The sequence below is a fragment of the Saccopteryx bilineata genome, chromosome X (genome assembly GCF_036850765.1).
Source record: "Saccopteryx bilineata isolate mSacBil1 chromosome X, mSacBil1_pri_phased_curated, whole genome shotgun sequence".
Taxonomy (NCBI): Eukaryota; Metazoa; Chordata; class Mammalia; order Chiroptera; family Emballonuridae; genus Saccopteryx; species Saccopteryx bilineata.
In genome coordinates this window covers 76,401,160-76,415,437 of record NC_089502.1, presented here as the reverse complement: position 1 = coordinate 76,415,437, position 14,278 = coordinate 76,401,160, and the positions used below count along the sequence as shown (strand labels likewise).

Genomic DNA, 14,278 nt, shown 5'->3' with positions numbered 1-14,278 from the left:
AGGGTAACTTCTGGTATTTCTGAACTCTGCTACTCTTAAATAACTAGTAAGCAACCTTGTTTATTTCCTCTTCCTCCTTCCTTTTTCCCCTCCCTCTATCCCTTCTTCCTTGAAGGTCTGTCCTCATCTTTCCTATTACCCTGGCTGTGAGATTTTTATCTCAGTAATTGTAGTAAGCACCATACTTCCCTACTGTCAGTGACTCTCATCCTGGCTTTCTGCACTGCATCCTAATGTTTTCTCTTTGCAGGGAAATGTAAAGGCCAAATGGGAGTGGCCTTTGATTGACATCACTGCGTGGGGAGGAGCTTTCCAAGCGTCAGTGCGTCAACACGTCTCCGTGTGGATATGTTCAGTGGACATTTTGAGGAGAAGGCATTTTGGTTGGCGCTGTGGACGAAGTCGGTGGCAACCGCGCGTCAGTGGCGGCTCGGGCTGTGGTGAGTGATTTAATAGGTAGGAAGGGTAGAGAAGTGTCATTTAAGGGTTGGTTGTGTGGATTACAACTAGCAAGAAGATGTGGCCATTATGTCAACGCTTTTTAGAGTCTCCTGAGGTAATGCTTTTGAACTCCGGAGTGGCTGTTGGTGACTTAGAGATGAAGGAAGATAGGCTGAGGCAGGGTTTTTTTATTTGGGTAAAACATGGGGAGCTTTTTGGAGCCACTGAATGTAATGGTAATGGTACATTCAGTAATGGTAGTTTGGATGTGAAGAACTTAAATTTTGTTGGGGTTCTACAGCCATCTTTGGGGGATGGCGGGAAGCTGATTGATGGCACGAGATGCTTCTGAGATGGCGGCTGTGGGTAGGGTTGGGGGAGGGGAGGATAGCATTCAGTGTTGGGCCGAAGATTTTGAACCAATTGGAAGGAGGCAGTGATCACCAACCAGACCAATCACAGTGTACGCCAAGCCCCTGTTTTCCACTTTGCCAGGCAGATTATGGTAATAAAAGATATGATAAAAATGTCCTCGGCCCTGGCCGGTTGGCTCAGTGGTAGAGCGTCGGCCTGGCATACGGGAGTCCCGGGTTTGATTCCCGGCCAGGGCACACAGGAGAAGCGCCCATCTGCTTCTCCACCCCTCCCCCTCTCCTTCCTCTCTGTCTCTCTCTTCCCCTCCCGCAGCCAAGGCTCCATTGGAGCAAAGATGGCCTCTGCCTCAGGCGCTAGAGTGGCTCTGGTTGCAACAGAGCGAAGCCCCGGATGGGCGGAGCATCGCCCCCTGGTGGGCGTGCTGGTTGGATCCTGGTCGCATGCGGGAGTCTGTCTGACTGTCTTCCGGTTTCCAGCTTCAGAAAAATACAAAAAAAAAATGTCCTTCAGGCTGTGCTCAGGTCGCGAGACAGCCTGTTCCCACTCCTCGTTAATTACTTTTTCTGAATTTTAAAATTTCCTCAGAATTTTCTCCTTTGAATAGCAAGTAACTGGAAAATTTTGACTGAAGAGAAATTTATTGAGAAACAGGAGTTGTAAAGGACAGAATATTAAAATATATTTTTATTTCATAGGCCCGAGCCACAGATTTAAAAATGGACAATGCTGATTTTCATTTCATGGACTTTAAAGGTATATAGCTTTATGTGATGGTAAAGAAAAATTTCAAACTGCTGCCTAATCTAAGATCTGAATGTATTTTGTTTCCGAATTTTATCTCTTTATTTAGAGTATCCATAGCTCCACATTTCCTCATTGATGTACCAGAAAAACAATGTGGATGTCTAAGACACTGGAACTCTCTTGTAAGCTAGTGTAGGGAAACATAATTCAAAATTCATAGCTTGTTTTCTCAGGGTTTTTATGACATGTGAGATAACATTGATTTATTTCATCTGAAATAGAAATTGACTGAATTAAAAGTATATTAAGAATTACTGAAAGATCCTGAAGGGCGTTTCAATAATCATAAGTGAAAAACAAATTATATTCTGTGTAGTTTTACGTTTAAGTGCATTTTATTGTATAGTATTTTTATTCTTTTGAAAATGGGTAATCCATATAGAATATTTTATTTATGGGGATTCTTAATATATGAAAGCAGTTTGGTTGAACAGGACACCAAATTCCTCAGCTGGGCCATCTATGGGAGAATTTATATTTCTGTTTTTTCTTGGGACATGATTAGACCTGTGATATGTTTATATTCACATTCATATAATAAGGAACTATGTTGTAACCAGGTTGTCTATAGAGCTATTTTTTAAAAGTTTAGGTCAATGTTTATTAATGCTTGTCATATTTATTTATTTCCTTTTTATTGAATTTTTTTTGGGTGATATTGGTTAACAAAAATAATGTAGGTTTTAGGTGCACACTTCTACAATGTATCATCTGTACAAACTTAAGGTGTGTTCATCACCTTAAGTCAGGTCTTTATCCATCATCATTGATCTCCCCTGTACCCTCCTCTACACCCCCCACCCACTGATAATCGCCACACTGCTGTCTGTGTCTGTGAGTTATTCTTTCTTTTCCTTTTGTGTTTTTTTGCTCTGTTTCTCCATCTGCCTTGCCTAGTGCCCCTCTCCCCCATCCCTGTGACAGTTGTTAGCCTGCCTTCTCTATATGAGTCTGTCTCTATTTTGCTGTTAGTTCATTGTGTTCATTAGATTACACATGTGAGTGAGATCATTGGATACTTTTCTTTCTCTGACTGACTTATTTCACTTAGCATAATACTCTCCAGGCCTATCCAACTGCTGCAAAAAGTAAGAGTTCCTTCCTTTTTACAATCACGTAGTATTTCATTGTGTAAATGTACCACAGCTTTTTTAGCCACTCATCTACTGATGGGCACTTGGGCTGCTTGGCTATTATAAATAATGCTGCAGTAACATAGGGGTGCATATCTTCTCTCTCTCTCTCTCTCTCTCTCTCTCACACTCTCTCTCTCTTTGTGAAAGACAGAGAGGAATAGAGAGAGATGAGAGCCCTGGCCGGTTGGCTCAGTGGTAGAGCATCGGCCTGGCGTGCAGGAGTCCCCGGTTCGATTTCCGGCCAGGGCACACAGGAGAAGCGCCCATTTTGCTTCTCCACCCCTCCCCCTCTCCTTCCTCTCTGTCTATCCTCCTCCCGCAGCCAAGGCTCCATTGGAGCAGCGTTTGCCGGGTGCTGAGGATGACTCTGTGGCCTCTGCCTCAGGCGCTGGAGTGGCTCTGATTGCGGCAGAGCGTCGCCCCCTGGTGGGCATGCCGGGTGGATCCCGGTCGGGCGCATGCCGGAGTCTGTCTGACTGCCTCCCTGCTTCCAACTTCAGAAAAATACAAAACAAAACAAAAATCCTACTGTTAAGCTACATTATGCCTGTCATATATTGGAGCTGTTACTTTTGAAGACTTAATGCAGGACTATAATTTTTTTCTTACATTAATCCCATTGTGGCAACTAGAGATTTAATTTTTGTTCATGGTTATATTATCTAATTTGTTATCTCTGTCAGCTTCTTCATCTAAATCATTAATAAGATTGTTAAATAGAACAGGGCCAAGGATAGACTGTTATGCCATTTGAAACCTCACTTCACATTGGCATCAAACCATTAAATAGCATGTTTGAGTATGTTTTTCTGCCTGCCTGACTTGCTCTAGTTTCCAAAGTATGGCACCTGTCTTATTCTACACTTGGCTTTATCCCCAGATTTAAAACTTCTGGTTCATCTCTTTGGAAGTCTCTTGGGGCTCTCTGTATATGTACTTCTCTTACCAACTTTCCTGTTTACTTCCCTTTTAGCTTTATTGAGATAAAATTGACATTAACATTGTGTAAGTTTAAGGTATACAGTGCAGTGATTTTGTATATGTATATATTGTAAAATGATTACCACAAAAAGGTTAATTAATTAGCACATCCATTACCTCACATAGTTACAGGATTTTTGGTGGAGAGGTGAGGAAAATGGGTGAAGGCGGCCACAGGAGACACATTGTTCACCTTGGAGGCTGCCTTCTTATTGAACAAAGTTTGATACCACACTATGCTATCTGGCTCCTGACCTACAGCCTCTAAGGCAGGGGTCCCCAAACTTTTTACATAGGGGGCCAGTTCTCTGTCCCTCAGACCGTTAGAGGGCCGGAGTATAAAAAAAAACTATGAACAAATCCCTATGCACACTGTACATATCTTATTTTTAAGTAAAAAAACAAAACGGGAACAAATACAATATTTAAAATAAAGGACAAGTAAATTTAAATCAACAAACTGACCAGTATTTCAATGGGAACTATGCTCCTCTCACTGACCACCAATGAAACAGGTGCCCCTTCCAGAAGTGCGGTGGGGGCCGGATAAACAGCCTCAGGGGGCCGCATGTGGCCCACGGGCCGTAGTTTGGGGACCCCTGCTCTAAGGATTTCAGATTTATTGTACTTTTTTCTTTTCTTCTCTGTCCTTTTTCTTTTCTTATAAATCAACTGTATTTAAGTATAATTTACACATATAATGAAATAGACACTTATTAAGTGTACAGGTTGATACATTTTTTAGGGTGGGGGGCAAATGTAACTCGTGTGACCACGATTCTGATCAAGAAATAGAACATTCTCATCTCAGAAGATTCCGTCATGCCCCTTTGTGGTCAACCTACCCTTTAAACTCTCCCCCAGGCATTTACTTACTGTTCTGATTTCTATCCCTGTAGATGAGTTTATAAATGAAACAATACAGTATGTACTCTTTTTTCTATGGTGTCTTTTGCTAAGCATAGTTATTTTGAGGTTCATCTATATTTTTACATAAGAGTAGCTAATTCCTTTTTATTGCTTAGTAGCATTCCACTGAATGAACATATCACAATTTATCCATTTATCAGTTGATGGACATCTTTGGGTATCATGAATAAAGTTGCTATGAATATTCATTTATATATATATTTTTAAAAATGACTTAAGTTTTGCCTGACCAGGTGGTGGCACAATGGATAGAGCATCAGATTGGGATGCCAAGGACCCAGGTTCGAGACCCTGAGGTCGCCAGCTTGAGCGCGGGCTCATCTGGTTTGAGCAAAAGCTCATCAGCTTGGACCCAAGGTTGCTGGCTCGAGCAAGGGGCTACTCGGTCTGCTGAAGACCTGCGGTCAAGGCACATATGAGAAAGCAGTCAATGGACAACTAAGGTGTCGCAATGCACAACGAAAAACTAATGATGCCTCTCATCTCTCTCCTTTCCTGTGTGTCTGTCCCTGTCTATCCCTCTCTCTGACGCTCTCTCTGTCCCTGTAAAAAAAAAAAAAAAAAAAAAAAAAGATTGTACATGTAAGTGAGATTATATGATATTTGTCTTTTTCTGACTCATTTCACTTAGCATAATTCCCTCAGGGTCCACTATGTCATCACAAATGGCAAAATTTCATTCCTTTTTATGGCTGAATAATATTCTATTATTATATTTACTATATTACATTTCATTTTATTTATTTATTTATTATTTTTAGTGAGTAAGCAAGGGAGAGAGAGACAGGAAGGGAGAGATGAAAATCGTTAATTTGTAGTTGTGGCTCTTTAGTTGTTCACTGATTGCTTTCTCACATGTGCCTTGGGGGAGGGGCTCCAGCCAAGCCAGTGACCTGTGGCTCAAGCCAGTGACCATGGGGTTAAGTCTATGATCCCATGCTCAAGCCAACGACCTCGGGGTTTCGAACCTGGGTCCTCAGCATCCCAGGTCGACACTCTACCCAGTGTGCCACCACCTGGTCAGGCCACATTTCATTTTTAATTAAATTTATTGGAGTGACATTGATTAGTACATTATTTAAATTTCAAGTATATAGTTTCAAGTATATAGTTTTGTAGTATTTCATGTGTATATTGCACTGTGCACCCACCACCCAAAGTATAGTCTCCTCTGTCACCATATACTTGGCCCCCTTGACTGTTTTTATCCTCCCCCTATTCTACTTCTCTGGTAACCACCATACTTTTGTCTGTATCTATAAGTTTTTTCATTTATTCACTTGGTACTTTCTGTTTATATCCCATGTATTAGTGAAATCATATGGTCCTTGTCCTTTTCCATTTGACTTATTTTGCTTAGCATGACACTCTCAGAATCTATTCATGTTGTCCCAAATGGCAGTATTTCATCTTTTATTGCAGCTGAGGAGTATTCCATATTGTATATATCCTATCACCTAAAATGTACAAAGTATTTATGGTATATTTTCCCTAATGTCACTGCTCATGCAGTGGGTACTAAAGATTCCATGAAGTGTAAAGAATTTTTGAATATATTTGAACATTATTTGCTTATGAAGTCTTTATGTGACTTTTTTATGTTTAACTGAAAACTTTTCACTTAAGCAGATTTATTGTTAATTGTAGCAAGTTAAATAGCAGCTTAAAATATTTTTCAGAAGGTGCTCTTATAGTACTTTATGTATATTAAAACATTTTCTAGTTGATGCTCAAAACTATTTAGCCTGACCAGGCAGTGGCGCAGTGGATAGAGCGTCAGATTGGGATGCTGAGGGCCCAGGTTCCAGATCCTGAGGTCGCCAGCTTGAGCACGGGCTCATCTGGTTTGAGCAAAAGCTCACCAGCTTGGACCCAAAGTTGCTGGCTCGAGCAAGGGGTTACTCGCTCTGCTGAAGGCCCGCGGTCAAGGCACATATGAGAAAGCAATCAATGAACAATTAAGGTGTTGCAATGCACAATGAAAAACTAGTAATTGATGCTTCTCATCTCTCTGTTTCTGTCTGTCTGTCCCTGTCTATCCCTTTCTCTGACTCTCTCTGTCTCTGTAAAAAAGAAGGGAGAAAGCAATCAAGGAACAACTAAGGGGTTGCAACAAAAAACTGATTGATGCTTCTCATCTTTCTCCATTCCTGTCTGTCCCTATCTCTCTATCTCTCTGTCTCTGTAAAAAGAATTAAAAAACTACAGTCATCTAGGTTATGAAGACCTCTCTTACTTGAGTTTGGAAAAACTTCAATTTTGGTAACATGAAAGGCATCGATTATGATCCTGTATTATGCTTGGCTTTAAGGAATTTCGTGTCCTAGGTTCAGCTGTATGAAATCAGGAGCTTAAACTGTTTAGAAAATTGTGGCTTCATTTGTGCAGATGCTGTAACTGTCTCATGTAACTGGGCATGGCATTTCTTTTCTCACTAAGTAAGGTCCAGACTTAGACTTCATAGACAGGATATGTTAGCTACGTCTGTCTAATGCTTGAAAATAAGTATTTCAGTTTTACAGGACATGTATCCAAGTCTCCCTTCAGAATTTCTACATTTTCCAGTTTTGAAGACATTATTAATTTCTATTTTGTAGTTTTAAGATGACGTATAACAACATTACTAGTTTTGAAGTCAGCGCATTTACTTTCTGAGAATGAGAGCAGTGATTGTTATAAACAAATGACTGCCAAGGAAAATAAATTTTATTTGAAAATTGTACTCTATCTAAAATAAACTTTTTCTCTAGTTTGGTTTTACTCTAAGGATCATTCAAAGTTTCTTCATGGTATATTCACTTGACTAAATATCTAGGGATAGATTTCAAAATGAGTTGCTACTTTTATCCAATGGTGATAATTAACAGCACTTTTTATCATTTATTGTTACCTCAGAAATTATTGTAAAACTGATTGGATTAGATGGTTCACCTAACATACCTAACATACCGGCAGCAATTGACAGACTCTTCACGGACATGGCAAATATCAACAGAGAATCTATGGCTGGTATGGAAAATGCTAAGGTTGGTATAAAAACAATTTTGTTGGATAATTTTGATGACTGATCATTTAAATTAATGTATAAGTAAAAATGATTAACCATGGCTAAATACATAGAAATCTATTTTCAGATTTTCAAGCCTACTGTTGCATTTAGGGAAAATAGTTTTAAAAACCAATGGATCCTGACCGGGCGGTGGCGCAGTGGATAGAGCATCAGACTGGTATGCGTAGGACCCAGGTTCAAGACCCCGAGGTCGCCATCTTGAGTGTAGGCTTATCTGGTTTGAGCAAGGCTCACTAGCTTGAGCCCAGGTTGCTGGCTTGAGCAAGGGGTCACTCAATCTGCTGTAGCCCCCTGGTCAAGGCACATGTGGGACAGCAATCAACGAACAACTAAGGTGCCGCAACAAAGAATTGATGCTTCTCATCTCCTTTCCTGTCTGTCCCTCTCTCTGTCACAAAATAAATAAATAAAGAAAATTAAACTTCTTAAAAAAACAATGGAAAAGTATGTGCTCAAGTTTAATATTTACTGTTTAACCTCTCTAGGCTTCAGTTTTCTCATCTGTTAACAGAATAATAAAACCCACCTCCCAGTGTTGTGAATAATTAATAAAATAACATATTTAAGGTCCTGGCCACATAGCATTTAGTTGCTAAATAATAGTTCTCTTTCCTTACCTCTGCACCCAAGTAAGTAGAACTCCTTGGTAGTGGGGAACTCAGTTGAATATAACCCTCCAGGGGTGTGTGTTGGGTCCTGTTTTTCCTGGTGTTTAAATGAGGGTCTTATTATTTAATTTGGAAATGCCTTGAGATTTTGAAACATTCTGGGAATGTTTACTTTGGGCTAATCCTTCCATTTTGGTGACTGCACATATGGAAAGGTGAGAGTAGAATTTATTGTAAATCTCTGTCTTTTTTACATATAATAGCTTTATTTAAATGTAATCATAAACCATATAATCGACCCATTTCAAGTGTACAACTTTTGGTATTTCACACAGTTGTGTACCCACCATTTCATCATCCCCAACAGAATCTTACATCCATTCAGAGACACTTTCAATTTCCTCCCCTTCCCAGCACTAGACAACCTCTAATCTACTTTGTGTCTCTATGGGTTTGTCTATTCTCGACATTTCCTATAAATGAAGTAGTAATATGTGGTCTTTTATGACTAATTCTTTCACTTACTATAATATTTTCAAGATTCTTCAAAGTTATAGCATGCATCTATATTTGATTACTTTTTTAATTTTAATTTTTCAATTACTGTTTACATTCTGTATTTCATTATTTTTCATGGCCAAATAATATTTTATTCTTTGGAGATACACACACACACACACACACACACACACACCCTTTTGTGCATCCATTAATCTGTTAAGGAACACTTGAGTTGTTTAATCTTTTGGCTATTATGAATAACACTGCTATGAAGTTCATGTACAGGTTATTATGTTTTTATTTCTCTTAGTTATATGTCTAGGAGTGGAATTTCTGAGTCATATGGTGATTGTTTAAACTTTTCAGTAACTGCCAACTTGTTTTCCAAAGTGACTGCACCATTTTACATTTCCAACTACATTGTATGAAGGATCCAATTCTTCCACATCCTCACCAATACTTGTTATTATCTGTCATTTTTATTATTGTCATCTTAATGTTTTGTTTTTAATTGTGGCAAAACATATATATATATACACACACACACCATTTTAACTTTTTAAATATGAAACATGAAATTTACCATTTTAACTTTTTAAATGTAAAGATTAAGTGTTAAATACATTCATATTGTTGTGCAACCAATCTGTTAAATTGTTTATCTTGCAAAATTGAAATTCTATATCCATTACACTACAACTCTTTATTCTCCCTCCCTCAGCCCCTGGTAAACACCGTTCTACTTTCTCTATAAATTTGACTACTCTTGGTACCTCATAGAAGTGGAATTATACAGTATTTGTCTTTTTGTGTCTGACATATTTCACTCTGCTTTGGATAGTGTGGACATTCTAATGATGTCAATTCTTATCTATGAGCACGGTATATCCTTCCATTTATTTGTATGTTCTTTGGTTTCTTTCTTGAAAGTCTTCTAGTTTTCTGAATATAGACCTTTCTCTCCTTGGTTAAATTTCTTCCTGGATATTTTATTCTTTTTGATGCAATTATAAGTGGGCTTATTTTTGTAATTTCTGTTTTTGATAGTTTGTTATTGGTGTTTAAAAATGCAACTGATTTCTGAATATTTTGTATTCTGTTACCTTACTGAATTTATTAGTTCCAGTAATTTTTTGGTGGAATCTTTAGGGTTCTCTCTATATAGTATCATATCATCTACAAATAATGGAAGTTTTTACTTCTTCCTTTCCAATTTGGATGACTTTTATTTCTTCTTTTCTGATTTCTGTGGCAAGGACTTCTAATACTATGTTGAATAAAAACATAGTATGTTGGAAGTGGACATAACTTGTCTTATTCCTAATATAAGGTCTACCAGAAAGTTCTGTCTGTTTTTGGAATTTAAAAAAATACAAATTTTTCTTACCGTCAATAAACTTTATTAAATAATATAATTGCCATTATTATTAATGATTTCTTGCCAGCGTGAGGGCAATTGGTATATCCTATTTTTGAAAAATGTTTTATCTTTTGATGCGAAAAATTGAACCAGTGCTTGTTTGATATCTTCTTCATTTTTGAATTTTTTTGCCCTTCAAAAAATTTTGTAAGGACAAAAACAAATGATAGTCGGAGGGTGCTAAGTCCTGGGAATATGGTGGATGCGACAGACATGCTTCTGTAGCATTTCTTCCTGTTGAAATTCGTAAAAATTACAGTGGTGTAAATGAACTTTATCAGTAGCCATGGGTACACTATGGCTTCACACATAAGACTAACGTGAATCAACTTTGTTTTAGTTGATTTGCTACGTCAGTATGTATACATTAAGTGATAAAAATAGAGAGGCACACATGCGCCAAATAAACATGCACTTACGTGTCAAAACTTGTGATAGAAACGGACAGAACTTTCCGGTAGACCTTCTATTAACGAAAATGCTTCTGTTTTTTTACCATTGTATATGTGCTTAGCTGTAGGTTTGTCATGTATGGCTTTTATTATGTTGAAGTATGTTTGTTCCCTCTGTGCCCACTTTACTGAGAGTTTTTTTTTATCATAAATGGATGCTGGATTTTGTCAAATGCTTCTTCTGCATCTATCGCTATGCTTATATGACTTTTATCGCATTTTATATGTGATGTATCCTATTAATTGATTTGTGGATGTTAAACCAAGTATATTTGTTAAAATATACTTGATCACGGTGTATGATCTTTCTAGTGTATTGCTGGATTCAGTTTACTAATATTTTGTTGAGGATTTTTACATCTATGTTTATCAGATATATTGGCCTATAATTTTTTTGTAGTGTTTTTGTCTGGTCCAGGTTTATTTTTGGTTGTTGTTATTAGGAGGTTTTTGATGATTGATTCTATTTCATTAACAGTTAAGTTATTGGTCTGTTCAGATTTTCTTTCTTCCTGATCAGCCTTGGAAGAGTGTATGTTTTAGGAATTTATCTATTTCTTACAGGCTGCATGATTATTATTTTATATGACTGAATAATAGTCCATGTAGTATATTTATCATAATCCATCTATGTGTTTATTTAATATTGGATATTTATATTGTTCCTAATTTTTCACTATTGTAAATAATATGTGGATTACATTTGGATTACATTTGTAGGACAAAGTCTCAGAAAAGCAATTACTGTGTCAAAAGATAAACATTTTTTGTCTTTTTTTTACATGTGTCCCAATTTCTTCCCAAAATACCAAAAATGGCAGCTTCTTTACTTTAGATGTTTACTTTTCCCCCTAAATGCAATTTGTTCCTCTGGGAAATTTGGAGTCAAATATTAAGTCCATGTGTTTTTGATGAAACAAATCAAGTAATACTTCATGTGAAACTCATTGTTAGGTCAGCTGTGGCATAGGTGTACTATGTGAGAGAAATGGAGGTGAGCATGAGAATTAGCCCCAGAATAGTTAGTGAAATGACAGTAAGGCTAAATAAATAATCTGTTCAAAGGGAAGCTAGGTCAGCTGTGGCATGGGTTTACTATGTGAGAGAAATGGAGATGAGCATGAGAATTAGCCCCAGAATAGTTAGTGAAATGACAGTAAGGCTAAATAAATAATCTGTTCAAAGGGAAACTCATCAGAAAAATGTGCAACTATAAGTAAGTAAAGTGGCACTGGAGAAAGTGAAACTAAAACAATTGTGTACCTTCATCTATATACATAAAAATGTAAATGTTCGTTTGTTCAAAATCTTAAATCTCTGAAAGTTCTTCACCAATTGCTTTGAAATTTTGACACAACATTGCATTCGAATACGTGCATTTTTATGTTTTTATATACCTACTATTATATAGATGTCACACCTGTGACCAAGGTAGAAACTTTGAAAAACAGCAAGGTAGAATGCTTTTTTGAAAAACAGCACCATCTGTTGGACGTAAAAACAACACACGCTATACTAAGTATTTTACGATTCCATTTCAATGTTATGGGAGAAATATAAATTGCACATGGCTGAAGATATTTTCTGTCGAAAATTCAAATATGAACATGGATTTCACAGCAAAAATCTACAATGAAGTATTGATAATGATTGAAGATTTGTGCTTAGAAATCATGAACAAAGTTCTCAATCAATTGGGAATGCCATCACTGAATTGATCTGCTGCTGCTTTGTTGGATGTAGAATTGTGTAGTGAACAAAATTACAACACGGGTGATCTTTTGTCATATGTGCAATCAAATATTCCTAAGCTAACGCCTGAGCAAAAAGGCATTTATGATCAAATAATGCAGACTGTCAATACCAGGGTTGGAGAAATAATCTTCTTAGATGCGCCAGGAGGAACTGGTAAAACATTCCTAATTAGATTGATTCTGTCAGCAATTCGATCCCAAAATGACATAGCCTTAGCTCTTGTGTCGTCCGGAATAGCTGCAATATTGCTACTAGGTGGAAGAACCGCTCATTCCGCTTTGAAATTGCCATTGAACATGCCATTCATTGGAACTCCCATGTGCAACATTTCCAAAGCATTTGGCATGGGAAAAGTATTGCAGAAATGCAAACTTATTGTTTGGGATGAATGCACAATGGCACATAAAAAATTGCTTGAGGCTCTTGATCGATCATTGCAAGATTTGCATGGAAACATCAGACCATTTGGGAATGCATTAATATTGTTTTCAGGCAAACATTACCTGTAATTCCTCAATCAACACCAGTGGATGAAATAAATGCTTGCCTGAAATACTCTACTTTGTGGCGACATGTAAAGACGTTAAAATTAATTACAAATGTGCGTGTCCAGCTGCAAAATGATCAATCAGCTGAGATATTCTCACATCAATTGCTGGAAATTGGGAATGGAAAGGTGCCGGTTGATCTGACCTCAGGACAAATTTCATTGCCTCATAACTTCTGTAATTTAGTGACATCAAAAGAATTGGTTGAAAAAGTATTTCCCAATGTTCAAACCAATTATAAGAATCACGATTGGCTGAGTGAATGAGCTGTTGCGGCCAAGAACAAAGACATCTACGAAATTAACAATATTATTCAATCTAACATTCACAATGAGGCAGTCACAAGTCTGTCGACACTGTTGTGGAAGCAGATGAAGCGGTTAATTATCTAACAGAATTTTTGAATTCACTTGATCTGTCAGGGATGCCCCCGCATGTCCTGCAATTGAAAATCGGCATGCCAATTATGTTGCGAAATATCAACCAGCCAAAGCTTTGCAACGGCATGCGGCTTGTAGTAAAAATATTAATGAGCAACGTCGTAGAAGCAACAGTCTTGACACAACCTTTCAAAGGTGAAGATGTCTTCATTCCTTGCATTCCTATGATTCCAATGGATGTGCCATTTCAATTTAAGAGATTGCAGTTCCCAATTCGATTGGCATTTGCAATCAACCGTCAACAAAGCTCCAGGCCAGTCTTTAGAATTGTGCAGTTTAGATCTAGACACAGATCACTTCTCGCATGGACAATTATATGTTGCATGTTCTAGAGTCGGCAAACCAGACAATCTCTATATCTGCCCAATGGAACAACAAAAAATATTGTATACCCACAAGCATTGTGAAATTAAACATATTAGAAATGTGCACTTTCTCTTTTCTTTCTTTTCCATTTAACCAGAACTGAGCCACAGCAACGTGTGGTGGGTACAGCTAGTTGTACATAAAATAGGATTTTTTGGTTTACCCAGTTAGTATTCCATACTTACTAATATGTTTATTATAAGATAATGGTATATAGTTTCTATCATAGTCACCATATCACCCTCAGAGATTTAGGTCAGACCTATGTTGTATTGGTCTCAGGCAATAGTACCACTGAGGACCAAGTATTTTCTGCAGAGGTCCTTTGTCAGAAACCAGCGTTTCCCAAATTCACTTTTTTTGTGTGTCTTCATTTAATCCTGACTTGGTTTATTTTTGCATCTGATAGAAGATAAACCCCAAAAGAAGCTACTAGAAACTTTGCTGTCTA

At 37.6% G+C, this 14,278-nt stretch overlaps 1 protein-coding gene across 1 annotated transcript in view; it reads left to right on the top strand.

Moving 5' to 3' along the window:
* The first annotated feature begins 1,532 nt into the window (after nucleotides 1-1,532).
* The window catches only part of TEX11 (testis expressed 11), a 177,839-nt gene continuing 165,093 nt past the window's right edge, over nucleotides 1,533-14,278 (top strand). Inside the window, exons 1-2 of the mRNA XM_066250480.1 lie at nucleotides 1,533-1,569; nucleotides 7,563-7,693. Coding sequence (XP_066106577.1) covers nucleotides 1,533-1,569; nucleotides 7,563-7,693 — 168 coding nt within the window. The remainder of the gene's footprint in view (nucleotides 1,570-7,562; nucleotides 7,694-14,278) is intronic.